The sequence below is a fragment of the Scomber japonicus genome, chromosome 12, assembly GCF_027409825.1.
Source record: "Scomber japonicus isolate fScoJap1 chromosome 12, fScoJap1.pri, whole genome shotgun sequence".
NCBI lineage: Eukaryota > Metazoa > Chordata > Actinopteri > Scombriformes > Scombridae > Scomber > Scomber japonicus.
Window position 1 is genome coordinate 21368178 of NC_070589.1, and position 17502 is coordinate 21385679.

A 17502-nucleotide genomic window follows, 5' to 3' on the forward strand; every position below is an offset into this window, starting at 1 on the left:
AAAGATAACATTTATGGGATAACATAATCAGCAGAAACTTTGTACATCACTTATAGAAAACCTACCAACCACTTTTAATTCATTTCTCTGCTTCCTAATGTAGCATTGTAAACATTATCCAGTGCAATAAAATAAGAAAAGTTCATGAATTAACTATACATTGAATTAATGTAGATTTCTAATCAAATATAACTGTAATGATGTTCATAACCAGTGATGACATGAGAGTACATAAATGGTTTCATAATGCACACTTCAAATAATATATGCATTTCATTGTCGTGTGTAAGTTTAAGCGTATGTGTGTATGTATAATGTGCGGATATTACATGCATATAAACCCCTCTGTGCATGAAGATACTTACTATCCATGCAAGATTTATTGCAGCATTCTTGAAACGACCAAATACCACAACCTGACCTGTGTTTTATTGTCCTGCTCTCGCTTGCATATACTGTAATAACTATATTTGTAACTTTGTTTAACTTGCTGTATTTGTTTAGCAGTGTAGCCGTTTTTGTGTAAGTTTGTTAGTAGAGAGCAATCCAGTCAAATCCCTTGTATGTGTAAACTTGGCCAAGTCTCATCTTCATCTTTCCAAACATCTGACAACCAGAGGTCCATTTTCAGCCAGATATAGGAGTCCAAATTTATGGAAGTACTTTTCTCATTGAGTCAAAATGTCTTAGTCCTTATAGTTGTGTAGAGCACATTTTTAAAATTGGCTTCATTTTTGTTGTTGTTTTTCGTCTGATGTTCTTTCTTCTACAGTCACCGACCACTTCATTAGGTACACCTGTGTAATATAATTAAATCCAATACAAAACTCTGCTTTAAATTATACTTTGATGAAGTTTATACATCTTCGATTATTCTTGGCATTGCCAGAAAGTGATAATTCTGCTTCATGTTTATTACTGAGGTTGTACTAAGTGGTGGTGGGGTACTGGGGTGCATTATATTGACTGGTGTTCCTAATGCCCCCCCCCCCCCCTCCCTCCCCCTCCCCCATGTATGTTAATGGAGAGGACAAAATATTAGGAACACCATTCAATATAATGCACCGTAATACACCAACATCACCCACTATGACCTCAATAATAAACATAAAGTAGAATTATCACTGTGTTGACAATGTTAACAAAAACTGAAAATGTATAAACTTCATAACTGTAGAATTTAAAGCAGAGCTATTCTGTTGAGTTGCATTGGATTGCACAGGTGTGTATATATATACTTATGTATTTGTTTGATTTAACCTGTGCCTATAAATAAAGTTGATTCAGATAAACAATGTATATTTTTATCAGCTAGTATATTTTAAAATAAGAACATCAGCTACCCTGACAGGTCACACATCCTCGTGATAATAATAATACTTGCTATTATAAATTATGAATGCCTGTCTGTGAGAGTAATGGCAGTCTAAAATAAGAAAAGAGAGAGAGTATGTCTTTGTCTTGGTGGTTGTTTCCCGCCACTGTTACACTTTTATCACACAATGTTTGTACATTGTGCCACTTTTGGGGACGGACATTTTAATTAAAGGTAATCTCAAACACCCTACAGTACGGTATGTAAACAACTCTGAGCCATTCATACACTCGTAGTAAAAAAAAAAAAAAAAGTGGGTGGCATGAAGAACCACAACACGCCCTCACCTCCTCAAATGGGAAGTGGAGGGGCGCCACGTGACCCCTGTCTTGACTTGACTGGCTCGTGACGGGGAGGTGCGTGTGACGTCACGGGGGAAGGATACAAAACACTCCGCGAAAGTTAGAGAGGCTTCAGAGAGGTGAGGTCTCATGTCAAAGAGTGTTTACTGGTGATTTCTTTTTTTAAATGACAGCGCCCTGACAGTCAACACCCAGGGATTAAAAAAAAAAGCCAAAGAAGACTTTTTTAAAAACAAAAACAGGGAGAAAGTGAAACAACTGCAAGGTGGTTTGTGTGTGTGTGTGTGCAGAGCAGCTGTCACATCTGTGGGTCACATTTGAACTATTCCTTTTCCTAAAACCACGTGGACAAGTCACCAGAGTTCATGTGTGACATATACAGCCTGGACTCTCACTGCGTGTCTCCACCATGCAGCATGAGTTGGGCGATGGAGCCTGCTAACTTCTACGAGAGCGCCAAGCTGAGCGGACCGCAGCAGGGGGTCTGCAAGCCGGGCAGCAGGAGCGGAGACAGCGGCGCAGGCGAGGACGGCACCATGGTGGAGCTGAGCACCGCCCCTGCCATGTACGACGACGAGAGTGCCATCGACTTCAGCCAGTACATCGAGTCGATGACAGCCGTGCCCAACCTGGAGCTCTGCAACGATGAGCTCTTCCTCGACCTGTTCAACACTGTGAAGCAGGAGAAGGCGGATTTCTACAACATGCCCAGCTCCACGGTGCTGCCCGGCGGCATGCAGCAGCTGTCAAGCGGGTACACCGCCGAGAGGAAACCGGACATGGGGCTGGATAAGGGGGTGTTCAGCGCACCTATCAAGCAGGAGTCCGACTGGAGTGACAGCGACATGTCCTCATCCCTGCCCTCCCAGATTGAAAACTGCGCCCAGACCTCTGTCAGCCTCCCCACGGGGCAGCCGACCCCACCGACAACCCCAGAGCCCGTCTCCGCTGTCAGCTCGGCCAAATCCTCCCCGCGGAAGATGGGGAGGGAAAAGAGCAAAAAGTCAGTGGACAGGTACAGCATGGAGTACCGTCAGAGGCGAGAGAGGAATAACATTGCTGTGAGGAAAAGCAGGGACAAAGCCAAGATGCGCAACATGGAGATGCAGCAGAAGCTGATTGAACTGTCCTCTGAGAACGACAGGCTTCACAAAAATATCGAGCAGCTAACCAGAGAGCTCACCGGGCTCAGGGAGTTCTTCAAGCAGATACCCAACTCCTCCTATGTGGGCTCCTCCACGGGTGAGAGCCGGTGACAAAATTCATGTGTCACTTTCTTCTACGAACTGAGCTTTTTAGGAGACATACCTCAAACAGACAATTTCGTCTTACCATCTGTACCAGATGTATTTTAAGCTTACCATAATGGCACTGGAAAATATATGATGTTGCTGCCATATTTTTGTGGGATTTACTCTGTATTAAATTATTTTACCACTGCATTTACATGATATGGTACATGTTTTATAATTCCAAACTTTGTATAAGAGCCAGAGCATGATCTTTTATATAGTTTGTATGAAACCTTGAAAAAATGTTTTGTTTCTGGAACATATAATAAAAATTGCTTAAAAAGGTGCATAATTGCCTGGTCTGTGAGTAGTCCTTCATGTGTAAATAGTTTGGACTAGTTTAACAGCTGGAGGTTTCTCTTTTTTCACAAGTCAGCAAGTGCAACAGGAAGTAGAAAGTCAGCTATAATACACTTTTTATTGACACAGAATAAGCACCAGACAGAAATATTACATACAGAGGTAGATGACCACTTGAAAAATGTGTTTACAGCCAAAAGTCACATCCTAGTTGATGAACCACGTGAGTTGCTTTGACAGACTGCATACCACTGGTCTACCCTTGGGCTGTCAACTCCTGGTCCACAGGCTCACATATCATTAACACAAACAAGACCTTGTCTCTTTGCAGCCTGTTCACTTCAAGCTGTCAGGGAGGCCTTCAAGGGGGAGGGGAGGGGGAGGCAAAACTGGCTCAGAGCAAGGCCTAGTGTGCAGATCCTTGGAGCCATGCTGAAGCCTGAGGATTGATATCATTAGCTCTGAACACCCCCGAGGCAGACCTCTTCCAGGCCGATCCACAGAGCCGGTTTCCTGGTGACAACTCGGACATAGACTGCCAGGGGGCCCACCTCTTTTCCCAGGACGTTCTCCACATCGTAACCTGGTAACTGAAAAAGGCGGTGCATCAAAAAACTTCATACCTGCAACCACAAATTACTCATATATTTACTACTATTTAGGCTGCCAACTTATCTCTTTGCTCATTAAAATCATTCCCTCTATCACTCTCCAGTATGATGATGTTGCTGTGTTTGCAGAAACACTGAAGGGCACTTCAGGCTCTGACCTTTGCACTCCTCACTGGTCAGCAGTATTTCTTTTCTGATCTGACTATTTATTCTGCATTCCCCTTGGGGAAAGAACTTTAATGCTTACAAAAGGTAAATTACAAGATATTTGCATGTTCATTATTAGTACCACGCCTCGGAGGCTTATATTTGAATATATCCAGTGTGCTAGCAACATGCAAAGTTAAAAATAATCACTAAATGCTCAAAGGCGGGGGAGTTTTTTGGCTGCAAATTCCTTGAACTGCATCAATGGCCAGCATGACTCAGGGAATTTGGTTCAGTAGAGAACAAGCCTTATCAGTGTGATATGAACAGATGACTCTTTTCAAGACCTATTGACATAAAATCGATGCATTGTGTAGTTCAATGAGAGGCAGGCACAGCTCGGTGTTATGTAACAGTGTGTTAACGCAGACCTACCTCGTTACCCTCCAGAACTGTAGTGTTCAGGACGGACATGATTGTCTTTTGCTGCAGCTGTCGGAAAGATAAAAAGGTGCAGAGACATTAACGTCTTTTTAATTATCACCTTAAATGTTGTAATGTCAAACTAAATGCTGCACCTACACACTGTGCCAGCTGTTGAGTAAGATGAATGACCCATGGTTTAAAATATCATATAACTGATAAGAAAACTGATAGTTTTATCAGTCTGCTTGACTTACAACGTCACAGCAGGTTTCCCATTATGAGAAATATCATCATTTTTTATTATCTATTAACGTGCAAAATATGAATTTTATCTTTATGTTTGGCTGCCTGAAAGCTGAATTTTCATCAATTTTTGCAGCAAAATGCCAAAAATTCAGCATTCGCAGCTTCTCAAACTGTGAATATTTGATGTTTTATTAGTCTTGCATGGGGCCTTGGAGCGTTGGTCGAACACAACCAGACATTTTAAATCGCCACCTTGCAAATTTTATGCACCCGACTACTACAAACTAGTAAGAAATCAAAACAAAATTGATATTGCTGCTTCCGATTTCTGCACTCACAGTTCTACAAAGTGAAATGATGCGTCATTATCTCTCTAAAAGGTTGGATTTTTTAGTATGATTCATCATGAAGGGAACATGACATAATGTTTCTCAAATGCAAATGTGTTCTTACCTTAACCTTTATAGTGCAATCAGTTAATGAAGAGGAACTCAAGAAGACTTCCAGTTGAATCTTTGTGGCTGGCTTGTCCACCACCGACTTACAAGATACACAGTGGAAGTTTTGACTATGAAAAGAAGATGTATATATAAAAAAATAATAGTTATGCTTTGCCATGACGAAGTTATTTGGATTAATCTCAAAAAACTTACGATTTTTGAGCTGACGTCTCTAAACTGTCACTTCCACAGTGGTTGCAGGCCGGCCAGGAGTAAGCTGTGTTCTCATCCACACCAACTATCACCCCTGCAGACAGAAATACAGTCATTAAAATCAACATTAAATACACACACACACACACACACAATGTTAGGGGTTAATAACTATGCACGTTGTACCTTTCTACATGGCTCTCCTCTCTACTAGCCATCTGTTCATCTTTAACTATCATTTTATTTATATTTCTTGTTATTTTCAGCTGTTTGGATGCCAAAGGAAAACAGTGACGCCTAACTAGAAGAAACACTGATAAATGATCTACGCATACGTTTCAAAATGTGTGTATGTTTGGGACAGAGTGTAAAAGATAAAAACATCACTTTCATTTTTATCTGATTTCAGTGATAGATGCAGCAGAGACGCACTCCCTGCCTAAACATGATCTCGCTTGACAACCAGAGCCGCTGCCACACAAACACAAACGCAGAGCCTTAAAATAAGATACTGAATTTAACACTGATAAAAAAGTTATCGTACATTCTGGTCTGAGCCTTTTTTCCACTGGTAATTTCCAGATGACACTATTCACGCACGAGTGCAAAAGATAATATGTTTGTTTTATTTTTTTCAGCCACCTGACCAAACATGTATGGTCAGAGCGGCCAGAACCAGGAGGGTTCACAGTACGATCTTTGTCCTCAACTGTGACACAGATGCAGATTATTATCTGATTTAGCTGGTTTTTTATTTTTTATAAACTACATTAACGTAATTGGAGAGAACAAAGAAAGCAAAAAGCAATATTTTAACAGATTACTGGCCACTGCTGAAGCAAAAAAGCAGTTTACCTGTGTGTTAATCACGGCGACTGCAAAAAGTCTTCTTTTTTTTTTAGCTTTATCTGGTTTTAGCAAACATTTAAACGTTTTAAAATGTTAAAATGTCTAAACTGACAACATGCGCAATAGATGTTTTGTGGAAATGATAGTATGTGCCTTCTAACTGAAACTTATTTTCATATTATACCATCCTCGTCTGAAATTTAAACCCTTACGTGGGGCAGGCATGTTAACTTCACTGAAAAATGACATGGGAATTGACATCAATCCAAAAATATTTCATGTGTTTTTATTTTATACGGTCCCAAACAATGGCAGCCTGAGGATACTGACTAACAAACTGCAGAAAGCAATGCTTTAAAGCCACATCAAGGTCTTTTTGCAGAGTCAGTTAAGTAAATATGAAAAAACAAGCGGTTTTGCTCCCCTGAGAAGAGAAAACACTGAGGAAAGTTGTGGAGGAGTCAGTTTAGATGAAGTGAACTACATGAAAACCACAGGACTCAGTGAAAGTAGACACTGACCAGTGAGAGTGCAGAGTGAGTTGGGTGTGATCTCCAGATCCAGGGGATCCAGTCTCACAGGTCGGAGCATGGGGTCGGTCAGCGACTGAGACAGTGACGGTGGCCTATCTGTGGATGTGAGGCTGCCCTCACGATCCACGTCAGAGCACATCTCAATGACTGACTGCTCCGCACACAGCAGGACACCTGTGAAATTAAGATACGTGTTAGACAAGAAATGTGCACCCATATCTACTGACTGTGCTCATCCCCAAAACCAGAAGACAGGTTAGGGCGCAGTAGTAGAAGCAGATATATACCAGTACAACAATATAAAAATACTTCATTACAAGTAAAAGTCCTAAAGTCAGAATCATATTTACTGTAAGCAAAAGTACAGAAGTATCATAAGTAGACTGTGACTAATACATCATCATAAACTACGTAAGATCACTAGTATGGTTCAGTGTGTAAAATAGCATTTCACTTTGGTGGCTGGTTGAGATGGTACTAATTCTATACTGTTGGGTAATCCAGTGGTTTCCAACTTTGGGGATGGGCCCCTCCAACGGGACATAAGATATACCTGAGATGATGATGATCTGAGATGTTATGAGATGATTCACGCAGGCAGAAAAGAGGAAAACAAATTCTGCTATTTGTATTCATTCAATTTGTATTCTTTTTTTTTTTCTTTTTTTTACTTTTTTCTAATATTAGCTTTTTTGTTAAATATTCAATTATTTGACCTCTTTCACCTCATCTCAGATGAAACTATCTCAGAAGTTTAGAGGATTTGAAACCTCTCTGTGGTAGAACTGTTAACAGTGTATACACATTTTTATAGGAGGGCACAAGTTTAAAAAAAAAAAAAAGCTATGCAGTGAAATGTATTAGTTAAAGTTTTCAATGCAAAGTTACCTGTTTTCTAGCTTGTAAAAATTACAATATATCCTTTTGAAATGTAGTGGAATAGAAGTATAAAGTAGTAAAAAGTATTGCACCAGTACCTCTACACTGTACTTTGGTATAGTATTTGAATATATGGAATTACATAATTTGTTTTACACTACTATAGTCCATTAAGAGATTTACTTTTTCTTAGACATTTAACTGAAAACTATAGTAAACTACCCAATAGTATATATATACACATACATATATGTATGCATGTATGTATGTATGTATGTATGTATGTATGTATGTATGTATGTATATATGTAAGTATGTAAGTATGTTCTCTAGTGGCATTGGACAAACGCTGCACATTGTAGTGGTGAACTTAATACTGCAGTATGTATATATATAGAGTTATATATGTTAGAAGTGTATATAGCTAAGTACTTCTGCAGTTACTTTCCACCACTGTTTGGGCAACATGCAGTCCTGTAAGGTAAAACAACAGACAAGATAATGATTGAATGGCATGTCAAGTCACAATAAAGCATTACCATGTTCTCTGATGGCATCTCTGAATGACATGTGACAGGCAGCGGGGGAATTTAGTGCTTTGAGGACAGAGGAAGTGAGCACACAGGAAGTGTTCACACATAGGGCCACTGTTCGCCTGCATGGCCTCTCGGGCGGCTCACCCTGAAGACTGGGGTCTGTCAGCACCAACCAAACCTCACCTTGGCCTACATCACTGTTCTGAAGCAGAGACAGACACAGAGAATTACTTAGAAACCCGCACAAAGAGTGACCTAGAAAGAGACAATGTAAAGGAAACATAAAGTAACGAAAGCTTACAACGCACAATTTAAATGTTACGTTTTCTGACTAAGAATTGCCTCTAACAGCTTTGACGAGATCATTCACTAATACAAGCTGCACACAGTGCTGGCTTAGGAGTGCAACAACGTTCACAAGTGTATCTGTGATTCAGTGGTGTGAGCGTGTGGCAAAGTCCATCGCTTTGTTCTGATCTGCTATCTCATCTTGGTCAAAGTTTAAAGGTTTCACCAATCAATTGTAAAGTGCGGCCAGGCCTCACAGATTGTCAGACACAGTGATATGAACGCTGGTGTCTACGTCAGAGCTTGAATCTTATCAGTTTGTTCGTTTAAATGATCTCTAAAAGGTTGATTGAGGAGCTACAGAAGACACTGTGTTTATTTTGTTCCTCTGACTAAAGTCAAATCAAATCAGTGTTTTTGTGGTATAACAAAAAAACAGAAGTACCTGTATTCTCTTGTATATGACAGTGGCAACAAAACTGCACCGATGGGTTTTGAGCTCACTCTGGGGAAAAAAAGATTATTAGATTATAGGCTTATGACATGACCTTCTGAAGATAAGCACATATTTAAAAAAAAAAAAAAAAAAAAATAGTGTGAGAAACTTTTCACCTGCAGCACGTCTCGTAAGGTTCTTTCAGTGGGAGGAAGGTGTAGCACCGACACACTTTGCTCCTCAGTGGGTTCAACTGAGCTCTCCTGACCTGACAGCAGGTAGCAGAAACTCGGAGCTGGACCTGGCAGACGGCTCTCCTATTAAAAGCAAACAAAAAAACAAAAAACAAAAAACAAGCTCTCCACGTTAAATGAAGACATGTATTGAATCCTCAATATCTATCAGTTATCCTCAAAATGGGCCATATTTCCTCATCAGATCTTCGCAGGAAATTCATTGACTTCCTCCAGTCTCACGCTGGTTGCTTAGCAACCTCAGAGTGACAACAACACCTCAGGAAGTCACTGCATTCAACTTGTTGTTTTTACAATTCAGTTCTTGCACAGAATACAAAAACAAGATATAACGTGTTGATTGGTGAGCTTTACAGGTGCCAATAAGTGCTTTCACACAGACCCACGCTAGCTGTTTCCTCTGTTTCCACTCTCTGTGCTAAGCTAAGCTAACTCAAATATAAATCAGTATCCCCATATCGATTTTCTCATCTAAGTCTTAGTAAGAAAGTGAATGGGCATGATTCAAACAAAACGTTGAATTATTCCTTTGTTCAACTTTTTGCTTGCATTCAGTGCAGCAACAGAACATTTCTGTTTTACTGCAACAAAAGCTGGAGATGAAAATAATTGCAGAAGAGAACTAGAATGTAGTTGAAATAATTAGGTGATTAAATGATTAGTCCATTTTAGGAAAGATTATCTGCAAATATGAATAAGTAATGAACAAAAAATGCCAAATATTCTGCTGCTTCAGCTTCTCAATTGCTTTCTAACAGTAAACTATATATCTAATTGAAAATAGTGAAAAATTCCTAAGATTATTGCTTGTTTTATCAACTCAACAGTCCAGTGTTCACTCTACAATGATATAAAACAAAGAAAAGCAGAATTAAGGATCCAATAAATGTATATGAATGTCAAAAAGAACAAAGAATTAATAGATTATCAACACAGCTGTATAATAAAATGTACTAATCTAAATGGTTTCAGCTCTATCTTGGATGTCTCCACCGTGTACTGTAGGAAATTAAGATTGCCAATTTTCGCATTCAGATTTTATTGACCCAAACCAAAGTCTCACTCAGTGAAAATGTGTGATTTGTGCTGCGGAGAGAACTTACACAGGCCATGCTGGGTGTGTTTTCATGATCATTAAGAGGCATCACTGGGGGCCACAGACAGTCTATCAAGCTGAAAAGCCTGGTGCGCCTGAGAGTGAGACAGAAAGAAAGAAAGGAAGGGAAAAAAAGTAGGGTAAGGAGAGGGGCACTGAAGAGGGGGAGAAGGAGAAACTTGTGAATAAGGGACTTCAGTGGGAAGATAGGGAGCTTTCACAGCCAGTTTCACTTCCACTGAAACACAAGTCTGTTAAGACAGGGCTCGTTTTAATGTTACCCAGAATTAACAGAGAGCATGCTCGGGCTGGCTGAGCAGATACACACAAAAACTGCTTTTACAAGCAGGTTTTGAGATACTGAAGGGTGGGAAAACAGTTCACGCCCTATGTAAATCACGATACCATTGTGGTGCAAAAATAACAAGGTTTAGAAAACCAATTGCATTAAGTCAACTTAACAGTCATTATTTAAAAGGCTGGATTTGTGACATTTGCTTTCTCTCACCACAGTCTAAATCTCACTAGTAACAGACTGAAATGTGTTCATGTTCACTGTGTTTTTCCTGATAGTGGAAGTGAGGATCAAAAAGTTACAAAGGGAAAAAACATCCAAGCAGTAACTTCGATAGGACGCATCAATCTCTTGATTCATTGTCTCTCTTCTGAGAAGTGCTTGTTAAAGTTCAGGGTGGCCGGTCAATCTTACTTATTCATCCATCTGGGTGCTGTCATATCAGCCAGTGGTTAACAACCTGTTAGTCAGCCTGCAATCAAGGGGGTTCTTTGTGTGGAACTGGTTCTGCAGCCCATTCAAGTCAAGCGAGGCCTGCCTACGGATGAGTAACAACAAACCAACAGGACTCATTCAGCTCAGTGTGACTGTGATACTGAGCTACTCTCACTTGGCAAAAACGTTGAGCTACATTTGTGTCACAGCTTTATAAAAAAAAAAGGAAGAGCTGTAGTTTGTGGTATCTGGTGAATATTTCCCCCCATTGTTGTTAAGAGATTTGAAGTGTGGATCAATGACAGGTGCAACCTTTTATTGTTAGTTGACACACATTCAAGAAAGACCTCTCGATTGAAAATAGCTCTTTCCAATAATGGCAATATTAACAGATCACACAGGTGACAGGGTGGCCTCTGATCATTTGCTTTAAAAAAAAACACTCAAAAATTATATTATTAAAAGGAATAGTTTTACACATTTGCTTTTTGACCAGGAGTTGGATGAGAAGATTGATACAACTCTCATGGTGTAAGAGAGAATATACATCATAATATGCCTGGAAGTCTGATCATTACTGCTTTCTAAGAAACTGAGAAGAAAAAGAGTGCTTGATTTAACCCAAGCAAACCAATATGTTTTTTCCACTTGAGCTAATAAGATGGCCCATGTGCAAGCCCAGAAGATGTCCATCCATCACAGCCTGACCACAGACAACATTATAGGCTACAGTGGCATTGAAAATACCAAGGATGTAAACATACCCCCCAGCTGGTCTCAAAATGTTCCCATGTCAGTTCTTCTAACTGCTTCTAATCTTGGATCTGGACTATGGAAACTCACAAGGGACTTGACAGCGTGCACCCCAGTATCACTTTACATGTAAACAAAGTAGCACTGCTGGGTGGACAACATAATCAGGTTTAAATGAGCTGCAAACTTTAACTTCTCATTGTACTGTAAATGTGGGAGATTAGAGAGTTTGAGGAGAGGGTTTCAGCATAAATCATGTGGAGTTTAAATATTAAAGATTCACACATAAGGCTCATTTGTGCATGTGTGTGATGGTTTAGTCTGAGGCTCAGTGACTCAGAGGCTTCTTTACTGATATTTCATATCAGGACTTGGATATCACAGGCGTTTACCCAGGGCTGTTTTCCCAGATGGCTAAGCAGGTCGATTAGACATATAGAAAAAACTCCTATCACAGATATAATACTGCAAGGCAATCAGTATTGGTCGTAGGTTGAAGTTTACCTGGTTGATTGAAAGCTGAAATTCAGGTCAAAGGCTAAGTAGGCTCAGGTGGTCTCACCTTTCTCGAGTGACCCGTTGCACCACTTTAATGTCTCTCAGCACACAGGTCCTCCCCTGCCACATCTGGCTGTACCGGTGCAGGTCGTCTTTGCAGGAGAGAAGGTGGAGCTGGACCACGCTGAACATCTTGTAGCTGTCCTGGACAAGCACACAAAGCCTGGTGGGAAAGAAACACGGAGAAAAAGTGAGACTAGTTTGACATGTTGATCTTCACCTTAATATTTCATCATCTTAAAGTTTACATGGCTGCTTTTTCACCAAGTTGTCATGAGTAAATACTCTGATATTTCAAATGAAGAAGATACGATTAAAATGATGTTCACTGTAACACCTTAAAGTTCTGCTTAGTTCATTATATTTACACACTAAGGACTGCAAGCCCCCCCAAAACCGTTTTGACCTTCAAGTTATTTGTCAGTTTTTGCTTGACAACTTTGAAGGTTGAACTGTTGACACTTTTAACCTCAAAATCAACATGAAATCCTGAAAGGACAATGGACGTTGACAATTGAAATTGATCATGTCAGTTTACAATTTTTGGGAACTTATGCTAGTCTTTGCTTTTTGTTTTATATTTTGTTTTTCTTTCATCCTGTACATGCAGCCTATTGAGTTTGGATGTGCTCACAATCCACCTACTTTACTTTCATTATGCACCAAAAATCTAAATCTATCTATAAACACATAAACTACAAGGTTTTGTGCTAACAATGAGATTTACACACTAATTGTTGATCATTTGTTTTCATTTTAATATTAATTCACTGTTTAGAAACAAAACATAAATAATAAAAAGGGCATATATATATACAGCTTTTATGGAGATGAAACAACCACTGCTCCCAGTGACACACTAATACACAGTTAAGGTGTAGTAGTGATATTTTGAGAGTGTTAAAGCTGTAGGCTGGTTTGACCGGTTGCTGCTCACAGAAAGACCTTTGCCCTACAAAGTTGTGAGGCACTGAACTGTTGTGTATTCCTGCACTCTGCTGCTCCCAGTGAGCAGAGAGCTGAAACTGCTATAGGCTCCAGTATCTCAGTCAGTCAAGCCCAGACACGGCCCTGAGAGTAAACAGCAGAGTTCATATCCCCTGGTTAGACAAGCAACGGCTAGGGAAGGAGAGGAGGAGGAAGAAGAAAAATTCAGGGAAGAGGGAGGAGGACTGTCAGTGTGCCCATCATGCATGTGCATGCATGCGCACAGGCCAGACATTGGGAAAGTTTTGGGACTGTTTTCAACCACCTGATTGGGCCTATAAATGGCTTCTGTTGGTTAACATGGGGTCTGTCTGTGTTTGTTTTGAGGGACCTGGAAATAGATACCTAAATAACATTCTTGACATGACTTTTGGTTTCTAGGCCAATGTCTAAAACCAAGATTATTCCCAGTTGTTTGCTTTGCCAAAATCAGACCTATGTAACATCTTAGTAAAACAAAAAGTATGCACTGAAATGAACGATGGGCAATGTGCACTGATCCCAATCCCATCTTAAATGCATGGTATCCACTACAGCACAGAGCAATCACTTACTGACGGCATGGACTACTTGTCAAGTCAAACGGGAAAAAGCCTCAGGTTAAAACTTAAATCCTGAAACACTTTCACAACATTTCAAAACACAAAATACTACTACTGTTGCAGTGAGTCAGAGGCTCCCGTCCTACATTGAATTAGGTCATGAAACATTGAAATGATAGAAAATAAGAAACACCAGCAAATGTTCACCATTTCTGCTTCATAATAATAAGATTAAACCTAAATGTGCACTGTGTTTTCTTGTAAACACACATTATGATTAGATTTACTGTTTCTATGCAGTCTGACTAACATGTCGGGGGCTTTTAATTCCTCATAAAACATTTTCAAAGCTGATTTTTAAAAAAATATCTTAACTTTTTTACATCAATCTTTGTATATTCACCATATTTTTACTCCCTGCCTTTGTTAACATTTTGATACGTTTACGAGCACTTTTCCACTACTAATCAGTCGAGTAGCGTATTAACAGCTCATTAATGTGCTCAGGCATTTTTGTGCAGGATGAAAAAAACCCCAAAAAACATGGACATGCTCATAAAAAGTTGATCTACATCACTGCTGGTTGTCAAAAACTCCACAGGGCATCTTTAACTGCTTAGAAAAATATTGATAATCATGTTTTTTACAACTGACTGATAAACACATAACCAATAACCAATAAGGAGTTGTTGTCACTTAAATATTATAAGTTTATTCAAAGTGCTACAACTACAACTAAATGAACAATACTGCTATGTAATCTTTACTTAATCCTTACATGTGCAACACTGAGTAAACTAAAGGAAAACAGGAATTTACAACGTTAAAATGAAACTAGGATAAATAAATATGAATACAGCTGCTCGAGTCACAGTTGGTGAAAGTAAATATACTTTAAGTGGTGCTTGTCTGAACTTGAACAAATTTATGGCAAGTATGAAATCTGATAGGACACTTGACAGATTACAAAACAAAAGAGTGTTGAGAGGGTACCAGCTTGACATAAACAAGCTGGTAACACCTCCTCTTTCACTCCTGCTTTTAGTTGTTCACAGCCCCACTTCCTCAAACGGTGACCCCTCACTCCTAAAAACCTCCTGCTATTGGACAGCTCCACTCACAGACCGTTTTCAGGAATTTGTTATTGTGAGCAATCACAGAAATTCTCAGCAACTCAGGTTTTCTTCCTGGAAGTACGATCCACTGAGCCTGTGCAAACACACACACACATACACACACACACACACACACACACACACACACACACATACATACACACACACACACACACACAGAGTCACACTGTGTGCGCATGCAAGCCCATGCACATTACTTGGCAACACACTAAGTAAGCGACCCACACATTAAGAATACAGCAGAGAGGCCTCATTGGTGGGGGGCGGACAGGCGGGATTCCTTCCTATGTGTTGTCCACCAATCACTGCAGGCAGAGTGATAAACACGGTTGTAACAGGATCCTTGCAGCACATTGTGTTCCTTCCTCACTAAGAAGAAGAAAAAAAAAAACAAAAACTAGCCTCTCCTCACTTCCTGCAAACAGTTAATCTTCTTGTTTATTCTACTCTGAATTTACGGGAACCTAACATCTTCTTCGGGCATAAATATCATACTGGCCTCTCTCCCCTGTGTATGTTAACACAGAGGCTAAACAACAAAAGGATAAAATAAGCATGCTGACCAAGAGTGAGTCATAGAGGCTGGGGACACAACATTAGAGGTACAAACTGTCCTTGTCTTTGTACAGAATGAGGCCAGTGGGCTGCAAAATAAACTACCCTCCTCTCCGCAAAGCAGGCATGCATCCTGGAAAAGTACTATAAGTAACACAATGAAGTAAATGTAAGTGAATATGCACTGTGCAGCAAAAGCAAAACCTCTCATGAGAAGGTTTTAAAGTGAGAACAGCGTCAGTTTGGACTTTATAGTGTATTTTAGATTATAAGAACATGACAAAAACATGTTGAAAAAGTGCTGACGAATAATAAAAATTAAGGATTGAGGGTCATATTATGACTTTCCCACTCATTCTGGACTCAAGTCCTTGTGAATGCCTCCTAACCTTCGCCCAACCTCCATCTATTTACTAGCTAAACCTGTTTAATCTGGTTGAGTTCAGAGGAAAAAGGAGGGAAAGGCAGAGTGTTTCCGGTCAGAAGGCGGCGTTTGTTTACCAGCCGCAGAGGCAGCATGGCAGGAGCAAGTGTCATATTACAACTGATGCTCGTTTAGCCACTTAGCTTGTCAGCTGACCAGGACTCTCCTCCCTTCACCATAGGGTGCCCCTCAGACCCCCTCCATCCTCATCACACTCAGAGAAACCAACACCTTTATTTTATTACTCAGCAAAGGACAAAAACAACAAGCCCTTGGATGGGGAGGGGAAGGGGGGGGGGGCAGGCAACTACAGGTCAAATACTTGCTGGCTTTGCTTCAAATAGCACATTCAGTGATTCATTAACTACAACAAGACCACTGGAGAAAACCTGTGTGTCATTTCGATGACCCAGGAGGCTTTGAACATCCCGCACTGTAAGTTAACTACTGTTGCATTTTAATAGACTCCACAAGATCTGAGATGATAAGTCAAAATATTGACAGTTTAATTTTCTGCCGCAAAAATGACAAAAACAAAACTGGTTCCAGCTTCTCAACTGAGAGTGTTTGCTGCTCTGCTGTCAGACTAAAGTTCCTGTGTTAAAATAACGCTGGGTTTGTAAGTGAGTATTTAAGGCTTTTAGTATTACTGATTAATCTACCATTAACTTTGTCCATTCATCATTTGGTTTGTTAAATGTTAAAAATTGTGAAAAATGCCCATCACACAGTTTTAAAGACCCATGGTTAAGTCTTGCTTGCTTGTAAACCCAAAGACATTCAGTTTAATACCATGTATGATGAAGAAAAGCAGTAAATCTTCTCAATTCTCACGCTGAAAACTATGACTATTAACTTAAAACAATTAATAAAATATTCAATGATTCATTTTTGATTAATCACTTGGTTGCTGTAAGTCTAGTAGAAATCAGATGTAGTCTTATGTGGAAATATTATCAGGAGGTGGCGACTGTCTTTAGTCAAAATGATTATCTGACTGGTAACAACACCAGAGACTCACTGGACTCAGCTTTACATGGACTAGACTAGACTGCACTGAAGGCACTGGGGTGTGGACCTGAACCAATCACTTATTGTTAAGGTATCCCTACAACTCACACTGTACAACATAGTGCCATTGCAATACACCAGGAAGATATGAAATACAAACCATTAAGTCTAGCTTGAGTACCAGATCTCTGAATTTGAACTGTTCTAAGGCACTAAAACACTGCAAGACGGATAATAATCTGAATTTCTTTTTAAGATTTTTTTTGGCATTCATGGCTTTATTAGGTAGTGGGCAGTAAAGAGGCAGGCTGGAGGAATGGGGAGAGAGAGATGAGTACCACATGCAACAAAGGTCTCTGGCTTGAATCAAACTGGCATCATTCAAATATGGTGGTAAAAACATGCAAGTTTTGGCTTTAAGAAATTAATGTGCAATTTTTCACCATTTAATTTCACCAATTTAATGACTAAACTTGAAAATTAATAAATAATGAAAGTAATCAGTACTTGCAGCTCTAAAGTCTTCATCAGTGGATACAACAAGTATGCTCTTGTTTCACACTTAACTTCAATGTCAGCCAGA

At 39.8% G+C, this 17502-nt stretch overlaps 2 protein-coding genes across 2 annotated transcripts in view; one reads left to right on the plus strand and one right to left on the minus strand.

Moving 5' to 3' along the window:
• The first annotated feature begins 1790 nt into the window (after window positions 1–1790).
• Window positions 1791–3255, plus strand: cebpd (CCAAT enhancer binding protein delta). Its single transcript, XM_053330213.1, has one exon. The coding sequence runs from the start codon at window positions 2043–2045 to the stop codon at window positions 2931–2933; it is 891 nt and encodes a 296-aa protein (XP_053186188.1). The 5' UTR covers window positions 1791–2042; the 3' UTR covers window positions 2934–3255.
• Window positions 3256–3410: 155 nt separating this feature from the next.
• The window catches only part of spidr (scaffold protein involved in DNA repair), a 28996-nt gene continuing 14904 nt past the window's right edge, over window positions 3411–17502 (minus strand). Inside the window, exons 11-20 of the mRNA XM_053329963.1 lie at window positions 12269–12427; window positions 10231–10318; window positions 9050–9190; window positions 8883–8942; window positions 8153–8351; window positions 6723–6908; window positions 5353–5446; window positions 5153–5267; window positions 4463–4519; window positions 3411–3859 (exon numbers count right to left, since the gene is read on the minus strand). Of these exons, the coding sequence (XP_053185938.1) occupies window positions 3725–3859; window positions 4463–4519; window positions 5153–5267; window positions 5353–5446; window positions 6723–6908; window positions 8153–8351; window positions 8883–8942; window positions 9050–9190; window positions 10231–10318; window positions 12269–12427 (1234 nt within the window). The 3' untranslated portion in view covers window positions 3411–3724. The remainder of the gene's footprint in view (window positions 3860–4462; window positions 4520–5152; window positions 5268–5352; window positions 5447–6722; window positions 6909–8152; window positions 8352–8882; window positions 8943–9049; window positions 9191–10230; window positions 10319–12268; window positions 12428–17502) is intronic.

Bases quoted from the DNA above. Each gene is read 5' to 3' on its own strand.
- cebpd (XM_053330213.1), top strand. From the start codon at position 2,043: ATGTGTGACATATACAGCCTGGACTCTCACTGCGTGTCTCCACCATGC.